At 57.5% G+C, this 11,941-nt stretch overlaps 2 protein-coding genes across 2 annotated transcripts in view; one reads left to right on the top strand and one right to left on the bottom strand.

The window, feature by feature from the left end:
- Positions 1-5,450, top strand: part of RUSC2 (RUN and SH3 domain containing 2) — a 24,337-nt gene extending 18,887 nt beyond the window's left edge. The window contains exons 4-11 of the mRNA XM_007946919.2: positions 195-335; positions 1,392-1,468; positions 1,647-1,821; positions 1,907-2,012; positions 3,689-3,735; positions 4,146-4,941; positions 5,031-5,168; positions 5,249-5,450. Coding sequence (XP_007945110.1) covers positions 195-335; positions 1,392-1,468; positions 1,647-1,821; positions 1,907-2,012; positions 3,689-3,735; positions 4,146-4,941; positions 5,031-5,168; positions 5,249-5,450 — 1,682 coding nt within the window. The remainder of the gene's footprint in view (positions 1-194; positions 336-1,391; positions 1,469-1,646; positions 1,822-1,906; positions 2,013-3,688; positions 3,736-4,145; positions 4,942-5,030; positions 5,169-5,248) is intronic.
- Positions 5,451-6,016: 566 nt separating this feature from the next.
- On the bottom strand, positions 6,017-7,993 carry FAM166B (family with sequence similarity 166 member B). Its single transcript, XM_007946918.1, is given in 7 exon segments — positions 6,017-6,105; positions 6,335-6,532; positions 6,609-6,660; positions 6,895-7,094; positions 7,180-7,323; positions 7,326-7,402; positions 7,938-7,993. Coding segments are annotated over 7 exon segments (816 nt in total).
- Between the last annotated feature and the right edge of the window lie 3,948 nt (positions 7,994-11,941).

The raw sequence follows: 11,941 nt of genomic DNA, 5'->3' as shown, positions 1-11,941 counted from the left end.
GGGCACGAGGCATAGCCAGGGCGGACCACGCCACAGCTGGGAAGGGCTGGGGAAGGGGCCGCGCCTCAGGGCACGAGGCATAGCCAGGGCGGGCCACGCCACAGCTGGGGAGGGCTAGGGTAGGGGCCGAAGCACAGGACTGACTGGAACTTTGAGAGAGAGTTTCTTGAAGTTGATTTTTCTTTCCTTTCCAGGTCAAGTAGTAAAGCCACTGCCACTGACCTGCCCCGACTTCCAAGACCCCTTTTCCTTGACTGAGAAGCCGCCAGCTGAGTTTTGTCTGTCCCCAGATGGCAACTCAGAGGCCGTCTCCATTGACCTGCTTCAGAAAAAAGGTGCCTGTCGTCCCCGACTTAGGCCAGGGGTCTGCTGTCACTGCGACGTGCACCTGTGGCCCTACTGTGTGGCCCACAGGGTGTTGGGCGCTCAGCTGGGGAGGTGGAAGGTGGATGGTGGAGGTCGTTGTCCTCGGTATTGTGAGTGTGTATGAGGAGCAAGGGTCACCTGTCGGGTGCTGGAGAGGTGGGCCTCCGTCCCTTCCCCTCAGGGAGCTGCAGCAAGTCGGTGCCCACATGCTCCGAAAGGGAAGGGAGCTTGGGGCAAGAGGGCCTCGCGGCTCAGGTACCCGTGCCGATAACCTCTCGTAACACGTAACACGAGGGCTGACCTGGAGCCACTCCGTGGCCAATAAGCAGCCAGTGAACTGAGGACGAAGCTCAGTGGGATGACAGCAAAGGCACTGAGGGCGCTGGCGCTGTGAGGAGGCAGAAGTTCCCGCAGAGGCCAGGTGGGGGAGCCAGAGCTCAGGGAAAGGGGAGGCCGCGGGGAGGACGCAGCACTCGCCTCCTCCCAGAGACGAGGAGGGGATTCGGGAAGGAGGGGATGTGATGTCCATGCGTTTCAGGGGCGGGAGATTGGTCTCTGTGAAGGAGGAGCTGAGATTATGTACAGCAAATCGGGGGTGGGGGGTGGGACCAAGGGCTTGAGGGGGAGGGTAGGGGTTAGGCAAGGCTCTGAGGGCGTGGGACAGGGTGCTGACAAGGAATCAAAGAGCTGCCCTGTGTGCCCTGGCGTGAGTGAGCTTGGCCTGTCTCCAGCAGCAATCGGTGGAGAAGCCCAACACGGATTGATCCACGATTGGAGTAAGAGGGCAGGAAAGTGAAGAAGTTGAAGGTCTTGACAAGGGTATCTCTGAGGTGGGTTCAGGCTAGAAGGTGAAGACAGGAGGGGCTTGAAAACTAGACAGAGGACCAGGGCCTGATGTCTCAATGAGACCTACATGCAGGTACAGAGACTAGGTGTGAAAGCTAGCCCTTCTCCACTGAGGGTCACCCCCTGCTGAATGGCTGTGGACAAACTCAGGGACCTGACACATCACATCCTGGTTCCAGGGCTGGTGAAAGCTGTAAACACGGCTGTGGACCTCATTGTTGCCCATTTTGGGACAAGCCGGGATCCTGGAGTGAAGGTAGGTGAGAGAATGGGGAGTGAGCCCCGCCCCGCAGACCCCTACCTATCCGGTGCCCCCCCCCCTTGCTGTCTTGCACCTGGAGCCCTGACTGGGGCCCTTCGGGCTGGGGCTAGCCAGAAGGGACCAGGGTCAGACTGAGCTGCCTGCCTGCCTGTTCTTCCCTATGCATCTGCAGGCAAAGCTGGGGAACAGTTCTGTGAGCCCCAACGTAGGCCACCTGGTTCTGAAGTACCTGTGCCCTGCAGTCCGGGCAGTGCTGGAGGACGGGCTAAAGGCCTTTGTGCTGGACGTCATCATCGGACAGCGGAAAAACACACCGTGGAGTGTGGTCGAGGCCTCCACACAGCTAGGTAAGGCTGGAGGCAAGACGGGGCAGGCTGGAGTTCAGGGCTCCGGAGACTGGTCCTGTGACCTCCGGCCTTACCTTGCCCTCAGGCCCGTCCACCAAGGTCCTACACGGCCTGTGCAACAAAGTCAGCCAGTTCCCGGAGCTCACCAGCAACGCCATGCGTTTCAATGCCTTCATCCTTGGCCTGCTCAAGTGAGTGTGTGGGCCCACGTGCAGGGCTCCTGCAGGCCACCAGCGGGCCCCACCTGCCCGGCACCAGCTCCCAAACCCGAGGTAGCACTGCAGGATGTGTGGCTGGGCCTCAGGCTCACATCGTCCCCACCTAGCTGCACTGTCACCAGGTCACTGGTTTCCCACTGCCCCAGCCTCTGGCCCTGATTGCCCACACGGGCTTTTGCTTATACACACCCACCAAAAAAAACCCAAACTCACTGCTATCAAGTCAATTCCGAGTCACAGCAACCCCCTTTGGGTTTCTGAGGCGGTAAATCTTTATGGACGTAAATTGCCCAGTCTTCCTTCTACAGAGTGGTTGATGGGTTTGAACTGCCAGCCTTCTGGTTAGCAGTCAACTGCCTTAGGCACTACACCACCAGAGCTCTTTCTACAAACCTACAGTCAGGCTCATTCCGAAATGGATCTGATTTCTCAGTTTCATTGGGGCATCGTGAACCCTGACCCTCAGCTCAGCACTGCTCCAAACCCTGCCGAACCGTAATCCACGTACGGACCGGTATCATAGTTCAGTTCTGTGTCAGTTAATGTCCAGGATACGTGCTGTGAACCAGGACATTCTGGGATTTGGACGTTGTGCAAACACCATATCAAACCCTTATGGGAGCCTATGCCAGTGTCCAGGCTGCTGTGGCCATGCTGCTGCTAAAGCTCCTGGTGGCAGAGGAACGAGCAGGCGCTGGCGGCGGCTGTAGGTGACAGGGTGGCACCTTGAGGATCGGGCCATGGCAGCGGATGAGAGGGTGGCAGCCAGAGGAATGGGCCGTGGCCACGGCTGAGAGGGTGGCAGTTGGAGGAGCGGGCCATGGTCACAGCTGAGAGGGTGGTAGCAGCAGCTGTGGCTGACAGGGTGGCGGCTGGAGCAGAGGGACAGGAATTGGGGGGAGCAGAGTGTGCCCGCCCACACGCTCCTCCAGCCGCCTGAACCGCAGGAGCCGGGCGCCCTGGCCCAGCGCCATGGCCTCAGCCTCACTTGCCTGTGTGCACCCATGGACCAGTGCTGCCGGACTCTGGGTTTGGGGTCTTTGAAACCATTGAAGAACCAAACTCACTGCTGTCAAGTCAATTCCGACTCAGAGCGACCCCTCCCTGGGTTTCCAAGGCGCTATCTGTACAGAAGTAGATTGCCCCGTCTTCCTTCCGAGGAGTGGCTGGTGGGTTTGAACTGGCAGCGTTCTGGTTAGCAGTCAAGTGCCTTAGGGAGAAATAATCAACGAAAGGAGAGCTGCTTTCCCTTGAAAGAAGTTAGGGGACCAGGGTCAGATGTTGTGCAGACGGACTGTGAAGTGATACGTACCTGTGCTTTCTGGAGTGTGGGTCCAGCTCATCGTCTTCGGCCCCGAGCTGCCCCGTATCTCCCTGAGTAGCTGCCGCGACTTCTTAGGCCAGACGGCTCGGTCCTAGAAGTACTTGGGCTGTGACTCACACATTCACAAGCTCCCCCACCCACATACCCGTTGACTTTCTAGAATGACATTGCATGAAATGACGTAGGGAGCATCCTTGCCACAAAAGGGAGGTGTTCATTCCTCTCTCTGCCTGTGTCTGACCCTTGCATCTGTCTCCTCTGTACTTTATCCTCTGGCTACAACCGCACCACGGGAGACTCACTCTCCCTCCCTGTCTCCCCACAGCATCCGCTCCCTGGAGTTCTGGTTTACTCACCTCTACAACCATGAAGGTAACACCCAGAGCCCCGCGCTGGCTTGCCGACTCCATAGGGCACAGCTAGGATGGGCCCAAGAGGGAGAGACAGCTCTTGTCGGGTGCCGGGGGGAGGGGAGGCCACAGGCTTTGTCCTCAGAGCGATGGGCCTCTACCCAGATGTTGCCCAGCTCCTGCTTTGGTTAGTCTCAGAGTCCACAGGACACCGAGCCATCTGGAAGGCAGCTCCTGTGGGCTCAGGGCAGCACGTCACACGGTGCTCTTGACGCACCGTACAAGTCATTCACAGCCCAGGGCTCCTAAGCTGCCGAGTGCCCAGGCTGTACCGCAGGGCGCAGGGCCTGCGCCCAGGACGCTTCGCAAGAGTCGCGCGCCGGGCCTGCCCTGCCGGCCTGTGCTCAGCAGCCCCTGTCTCCTCCTCGCCAGACGTCATCCAGACCCACTACCAGCCCTGGGGCTTCCTGCGTGCGGCCCGCACGCTGTGCGCCGGCCTCTGGGAGGAGCTGCTGCTACTGCTGCAGCCGCTGGCGCTGCTGCCCTTCGGCCTGGACCCGCTCTTCCAGCACCGGCTGCGGCAGAGCGGGCGGCGGCAGCGGCTGCACAAGGCGCTGCTGCGCGGGTCGCAGGACCTGCTGCTGTCCGCCCGCTCCACCTGGCAGCTGGCCCGGGGCCAGGAGGCCCGTGGGGAGCGCGTAAAGGGCGTGGGCGCCCCCGAAGGGAGAGAGGAGGAGGAGGCGGCGGCCGCAGAGGCAGCGGCAGAGGCGGCCGGGGGCACAGGGCCTGGCAGGTGGGCCCGAGGCGGCCAGGCTGGCTGGTGGTACCAGCTCATGCAGAGCTCCCAGGTCTACATCGATGGCTCCGTGGAAGGGTCTCGGTTCCCTCGTGGTGGCGGCAACGGCAGCAGCAGCAGCGAGAAGAAGAAGGGGGCTGGGGGTGGGGGGGCCCCCCAGGCTCCACCCCCCCGAGAGGGGGTCGTGGAGGGAGCGGAGGCCTGCCCTGCCCCCGAGGAGGCCCTGGGCCGGGACAGGGGCTGGCCCTTCTGGATGGGGAGCCCCCCTGAGTCTGTGATGGCTGAGCTGAGGTGCAGTCGGGAGAGGGAGGGGCCCACGGCCCCCCCAGCAGAAAATGAAGAGGGGCCCTCGGAGCCGTCACCCGGGGGCATCAAGTGGGGACACCTCTTTGGCTCCCGCAAAGCTCCACGTGAGGTCCGACCCACGAACAGGTGAGAGCTAGCCCAGGGCGTAGCGGACGGGGTGGCCTGAGCCAGGCCAGGGCATGGACGGAGCGAGAGCCCTGGCTGCCCTTTCCTAGGCTGCCCTCAGACTGGCTGAGCCTGGACAAGTCCGTGTTCCAGCTGATGGCCCAGACAGTGGGTGCCCACCGGGAGCCAGAGCCCAAGGAGAGCCTGCAGGAGCCACTGTCTCCTGCCCTGCCCTGCCAGCCTCCGTGGTGAGCCCTGGGACGGGGCAGCCGGCGGCTGGGCGTGGCCCTCAGCAGGCTTCTCTGATGTCCGTTTGTCATTTTCCCAGCGAGGTGCAGGCACTCTGCCATCACCTGGCCACTGGCCCTGGACAGCTGAGCTTCCACAAGGGAGATGTGCTGCGTGTCCTGGGGCCAGCCGGAGGTGACTGGGTACGCTGCCGCCGTGGCCCTGACACTGGCCTGGTGCCTCTGGCCTGCGTGACCTTGACCCCAACTCCAAGCCCACCCCCTGGGAACAGCCAGAACTGAGGGCCTGTGCATGCTGGGGGCCTCAGGGACCCTCCCACCCCAACTCCAAGCCTGAGAGCCCCTCCCAAGCCTGTCTGGCTCGGCTGCAGAGAGAGGACGAAGAGCAAGGGGCCACACAGCCCTGGGCTGGCACCTGCTCCCCGAGTTCAGTGTTCATTACTCCTGACTGTCCCAGTCACCTTGTCCATACCTCTCCCCAGGAAGGGAGGAAAGGAGCAAGTGTGGGCTGCCAGGACTCCATGGGCGCAGACCAGGCCCCGTGGAGGGTGGTGGCCCAGAAGGCCCATTTGCAGAGTTCCTAGTCCCAGCGGTGATGAGAATGATAACAGTATTGGGGCCAGCTCCTTCAGCCCCCCAGCTGTAAATAGGCTGAGGCCACGCCCTGGTTGTCAGAGGGGGGAGGAGCCCAGGCCTCTGTTTGTGTATCTATTTATTTATTTATTACATCTGTTAATTAAAAAGGTGCTCAGCCTCCAACGTGGTGTCCCTTTATGCCCCTACCTCTCGTCAGAAAGGGACGGCTGGGATAGGAGACACAGGACAGGGAGAACCGGGAGTCCAGGGACCTATGCCAGGACTTGCTTCTGGAGGGTGCTGAGGCCCAGTGCATCGTGGGTCAGATGCCCGTATGTGTGGCCAAACTGGAACTTGTACCCTGTGTGGCCAGGACACTTGGTAGTGGACAGCCAGTGGCCTGGGAAAGCCCAGACCCTGCCCACTTTACTCCAGAATCCACCACTCCCCACCCACACACACACCGCAAGCCACCCGTTTCCTCTTCTGCATCAGGATAAACCCCCACCTTTTCTATCCCAGACCACCCCCCCCCACTACCTATCCACAGACATCCAGTCCCCAAAGCTACCTCCTGGGGCTGTCCTCACCTGGCACATACCCTCCGTAGTGAGGTAGAAGGCATAGGTTCTGAGGGTAGGTCCTGGGAAGTAGAGTCACATGTTTGGGATCCTTCTGACCTCTGCCCCTTGAGGGCATCTGTGCAAACGCCTCCAGTGCCTGGTTGGTGAGTACAGGGAAGCTGGAGCCAAAGAGGAGGGGGGCCCGGGGCACGTGGCCGGTGAAGCCTGGGGGACGGAGGCGCCGAGTCAGGACGCCTGGCGGGCTTCCTCCGCCCTCTGGTCTTTCCCCACTTCCTCTCACCGGACATGAAGAACTTCTGGGGGTCCCTGGCATCCATAGAATAGGGAGAAGCCTGGGAGGGAAAGTGACAAGAGGGGAAATACGGCCATCAGACACAGGCGCCGGGGACAGGAAGAGCACGGCCGCACTCACAGCTACACTCACGGCCTCCCCTGACCTTAGCGTGGCTGGCGGTGAAGACCGCACGCTGCACTCAACGGGTGCACGTCGGCCAGACTCCCAGGGAGGTGCAGGGCACACCACACTCAGCTGCACTCCTCGTGGCCGCCCCCCGCCAGAGCCCCACTTGTTCTGCCTCCGGCTCCAGCTCCCTCTGTGGCTCTAGGTCTGGCTCTTGGTCTCTCTCCGTGTCTTTCTCTCCCTCCACCCCTTCTGGCAGTTCCTGACTGTCTCGCCCCCCGTGCCACCGAGGAAAGTCACTCAGAGCCTCGGCCCAGACCCGGCTGCAGCTCTTGGCAAAGGTGAACTGTGTCCGAGGAACAAAACCTGGGCAGGCGGGGCGTTGGAAGATTCGTGCTAGTTCCGGGGACACTTGTTCTGGGATGGGGCCCCGCCCGTGCCTGTGTCCCACCTGTGTAGCCAGGGATCATGCGGGCGCTGAGCCTGCCGTGGCCTCACCTGGGAGCGAGGCTTCCCCCGGGAGCATCAGGAGATCTCGGAGGCCGAATGGGAGGCAGAAGGGTGCGGTGGGCAGGGGGCCAGGCTAGGCCGGGGGGCCTCGAAGGAGCTGCCCAGTCACCTGCCCGTAGGTCTGGGCCACGCTGAAGCGAAGCGGCGGGCAGCGTCCAGCGCACCTGGAGCACAGTGCGCGCCTGCTCCCCTCCGAGCCCCTCTCCCATCTGCCCCAGAGACAGAGCAGGGATCACCAGTCCCTGCTCCGCCCCCGACTCAGATGTGTGTGTATTTGGGGCAGGTGCAGGTTGTGTGCCTGACCTTCCGTCCTCTCTCTGTTGTCCTGTCCTCATGGAAAAGACAACAGAAATCTTGTCAGCTGGCTACCACTTTTTCACCCACTGCCATACATGGCCCAGCTCTGGCCCTCCCAGATCAGTATGTCTACTTGCTCCCCAAGATTTAGGCAGCATGACTCCTATGTCCATATAAACCAAACCAAACCCACTGCTACTAAGTTGACTCTGACTCATGGTGAGCCCCATTGGGTTTCCAAGGCTTCCTCCTCCCATGGAGCAGCTGGTGGATTTGAACCAACAACCTTCTGGTTAGCAGCCAAATGCCTTACCCACTATGCCACCAAAGCACCTTCCCATATCCCTGTACCCTTCCTTATTCCCCAAAACAAGCAGGACAGTGCTCTGCGTAGACTCTTACCCCAGGATGTAATGAGGGTCTTGAGGGCTGAGCCCTGGTATGAAGGTGCTGGCCATCGCCCTGACAACCCAGGCAGTTCTTTTGAGTCCCTTTGAGCCAAAGTCTGGGCTGTGTGTACTGTGTCCAGGGCAGCAGGCAGGGCCCCAGGAAGGAGGTGGGACTGAGGGAGGAGCCGGGGGGACGGCACCAATGGGAACTGGCTGGACCGCAGAACAGAGGCTCGCTGGTCTACCTCCCTCCCGTGGGCCACATGCATGCCCCAAGGCTGAGGAGTACAGCCTTGCCCTCCAGGACTCCTGCTGTGGTGGGGGGGGGCAGGAAAACCATGAGGTCCACTTGCTCTATCTCAGAAGCCTGCCTTCTTGAGCACCTGGCTGAGGAGATGTGGTCTGCTCTGAATCTTGGTGGATCAGGAGGATGGAATTCCTACGAAGAGGGTCTCTGGGAAGACTGGCCGGAGCCCAGAAAAGACGTGGACAAGTGACAGGAACAAAGGAACCCGGAGACCTCTCACAGCGACATCAAGTTTCTTTTCGATAATATTTTAACAAGAATTTTCATTAAATACCTACAATCTGAACCACCCACTAGGCCAGGCCAGGCGCGGTCTACAGCGTGGTGGAGTATGCGTGCTGTCGGAGTTGGGAAAGCAACGGTCTTTGGGCAAGCCATGGGATGCCTCTGCGTCCCTGCCTCACTTATCCAGTGCCACTCACCCTGCTGCTGCTGCTGTCCTCACCCACACGGGCTGTGCCTACTGTCCCCAGGGCTGTGGGGCAGAGCCGAGAAAGGAGGCAGAACTACAGGAGAGAAGGGAGGGGACACTAGAGGGATGACTGTCAGGTACAGGTTCAGTGACACACAAATGTGTTGTTCTGTAACCAAAAGTCTGTGGGGCCAAAATGGACGTCAGTCCATAACACCTTGTTGCCTTGACTGGACCTTAACCTCATCGTTACGGACACTAAGTTTCCTTTTCTGCCAAAGGCATCAAAACAAAACAAAAAAAATGGCAGTCTCTCTGGCCTTTTGACGTGTATGTTGTGTTGTGCGCTGTTGAGTCGATTCCGGCTCATAGCGACCCTCTGCCGATGCAGCTGCCCCTCGGGCTTCCTGGGCTGCAGTTTCACAGGCGCACATTACCAGGCCTTTTCTCCCACGGAGCCCCTGGCTGGGCTTGAACCGCCGACCTTTTGATTAGCAGCTTAACCGTTGAGCCACCAGGACTCCTTTTTGACAGTCTCCATGTGCACAGGCACTGAAGTCCCTTTTTCCAATCTTCTTTGGTAAATCTCTCTCCTGTGCAGTTACTGTGTGGTCAATACCGAGGTGGGGGGGTGGATACCGCATAATCCCTGACCTCAGAGGTTTCACAGTTTCAAGGGAGAGACAGGTACAGCGAAAGGGGGACTAAAATAAATGCCACAATGAACCATTTAATAGACAACAAATAAAAATTTTAAAAAGTCCCACAAGCAGAAATAGGCCACATTCTCTCACATAAACACAATAAATATAAGTGAAAAACATTAGGTTAACACAAAACAAAAAAAACATTTAGACATTTTTAAAATACCTTCTTGAATAACTCTTGGGACAAAGGAAAAAAACTGCAATGCCACACTGTGGAGAAGTAAGTAAATAACAAAAACTCCATAATCTTGAAAAGTATGAAGAGAGCCCAGCTGAGCTCAGGCCATGTCAGCCTCCAAAGCAGACTGGTGTCGAGAGAGACTGGGTCTGGATCCCCACTGGTTGTACAACGTTGGGCAAGTTAGTATAGCTTTTTGCTCATTTATGAAATGAGGATAGTGGTATGTAAGAGCTAATTTAAAAGCAAGAGTAGTTGCTAGCACTGAATAAACTGTCAGTGATAATTATTACTGATCAGGTGTTCCAATGGGGGCTGTTGGCATTACAAGAGACAACAGTCTGGTCTCATGAAGAACAAAGTGAAGAGGGAGTGGTCAAGACCAAGCCAAGAAACCACTCACTGCTATGGAGTTGATTCTGGCTCATAGTGACCCTCATTGGGTTTCCAAGGGTAAATCTTTATGGAGGTGCATTGCCCATCCTCCTGCCACAGAGTGGCTGAGATTTCGTGACTATCCAAGGAAAGTGCTGGACAGACAGGCCTCGTGGAAACCGGAATTGAAAACCCGACAACTAGCAGGAGCTAACGCAACTCTTCACTGTCTCTCTGGGGCCATGAGCTTTCCTCCATGCATCGGCTCAGTCATTTGTGTCTGTGCGTGTCCCCGTATCCCTGACCTCCCCAACTCTGGCGCGCAGATGCTCCATCCGGGAATCTCTACAGCCCTCCCCCCACCCTCTCGACAACAGGGATTTCTGAAGCAGAATATGCTTTGTCCTTACCTAAAATGATTTTCCAAAATATTCATGACTGGCCTCATCTAGACAATTCTGGGGATAGAGCCCTGGCACCTGCATTTTTTAAAGCAATTTGAAGGGGGGGGGGCGGGGGGGACCCTATGAAAAAGTTTCAAGAAAAATACATTTACCAATGAGTGACATTTTGCTGTCACATTTTCTCTCTACACACACGTGTTGCTGTTGTTAGGTGCTGTCAGGTCAGCTCCGACTCACAGTGACCCGTGTACAGCAGGACAACGCCCGGTCCCGCGCCAGCCTCACAATCCTTGCTATACCTGAGCCCATCGTTGCAGCCCCTGTGTCAGTCCATCTTGTTGAGGGCCTTCCCCTTCTTCATTGACCCTCCACTTTACTAGGCATGACGTCCTTCTCCAGGGACTGGTCCCTTCTGACAACATGACCAAAGTAGGTGAGACAAAGTCTGGCCATTCTCACCTCCAAGGCGCACATATATACATTCACACATACACACACATGTGGGAGAGATATGCTAAGCCCTTAGAGAGTAAGCTTCCAACATCTTGTCCCTTTACCTCCAAACCCTTGAGCATGTCACCTGAAAACAAGGGTCTTCTCCCCACTCCAGCATGAGCTCCTTAACAAAAGACATCCTATTTCTACACAGGGTCCTGCTCCTAGGCACAGGGGTGAGGACTTCCACATACCTTTCTGTGGACACAGCTCAGTCCCTAACCGCGGTACAATCAGTGAACTGATTCAGTGCTATGGCTTGATAGAGGACACACCTGGAGTTCACTGCCTGGCCCCATGTTGGGATAGCGTGCTTTTTCCCATCCAGCATCTGAGTCAGAACCACAGCAGCACATTAGTTGTCATGCCTTTCAGTCTCCTTTAGCCTGCAGTGGCTTCTGGGCTTTCCTGAATGACAGCCCAGAGACATCCAGTCCTACCGCCTGGACCTGTGTTACCTTAGAGGTGACTGAGTTAGGGACCATGCAATGAGCAGATGGTCCTGGGTTCCCCGGGTGTGCAGTTACGTCATCACAAGCATCCCCAGAAGGAGGAGGTAGGAGTAAGGCTGGAAGCGGACATCAGACTATAGAAAAGATGCTATTCTGTCAGCTTTCAAGATGGAGGGAGGCGTGTGGGCTGACTAAACTCTGGACAAGACGGCCTCCAGAAGGAACCAGCCCCGCTGACACCTGGAGATTAGCCCACTGAACTGGATTGTGGACTTCGGATCTCCAGAACGGCGTGAAAATCAATTTGTGCTGCTTTAAGTCACTAAATGTGTGAGAACTTATTAACAGTTCCTTAGCCTGCCTTTGTCTTTGATGACACTGAGGTTTCGAAGTGTGCAGGCCAAGCAGTTTCGTAGAATCTTCTGAACTTGGTTTTATCTGGTTTTTCCCCTTGGTTAGATTTGGTGCATCTAGACAAGTGTCACATGTGATTCTCATGCAGACCCTTGGTTAAGATACCTGCTGTGAATAACAAATGCTGGCAGGGGCGTGGAGAAACTGGGACTCACACACTGCTGGTGGGACTGTGAAGTGACACAACCACTGTGGAAAGCAGGATGGCGATTCCTTAGAAAGCTGGAATTGGAGATACCATTTGACCCAGCAATCTGATTACCAGGTATATAT

This window comes from Orycteropus afer, unplaced genomic scaffold (assembly GCF_000298275.1).
Source record: "Orycteropus afer afer isolate SDZICR_OR568_19922 unplaced genomic scaffold, OryAfe1.0 scaffold00174, whole genome shotgun sequence".
Classification (NCBI taxonomy): Eukaryota; Metazoa; Chordata; class Mammalia; order Tubulidentata; family Orycteropodidae; genus Orycteropus; species Orycteropus afer.
Note: the sequence above shows the minus strand (reverse complement) of the source record. Positions and strands in the feature narration are given on the sequence as shown.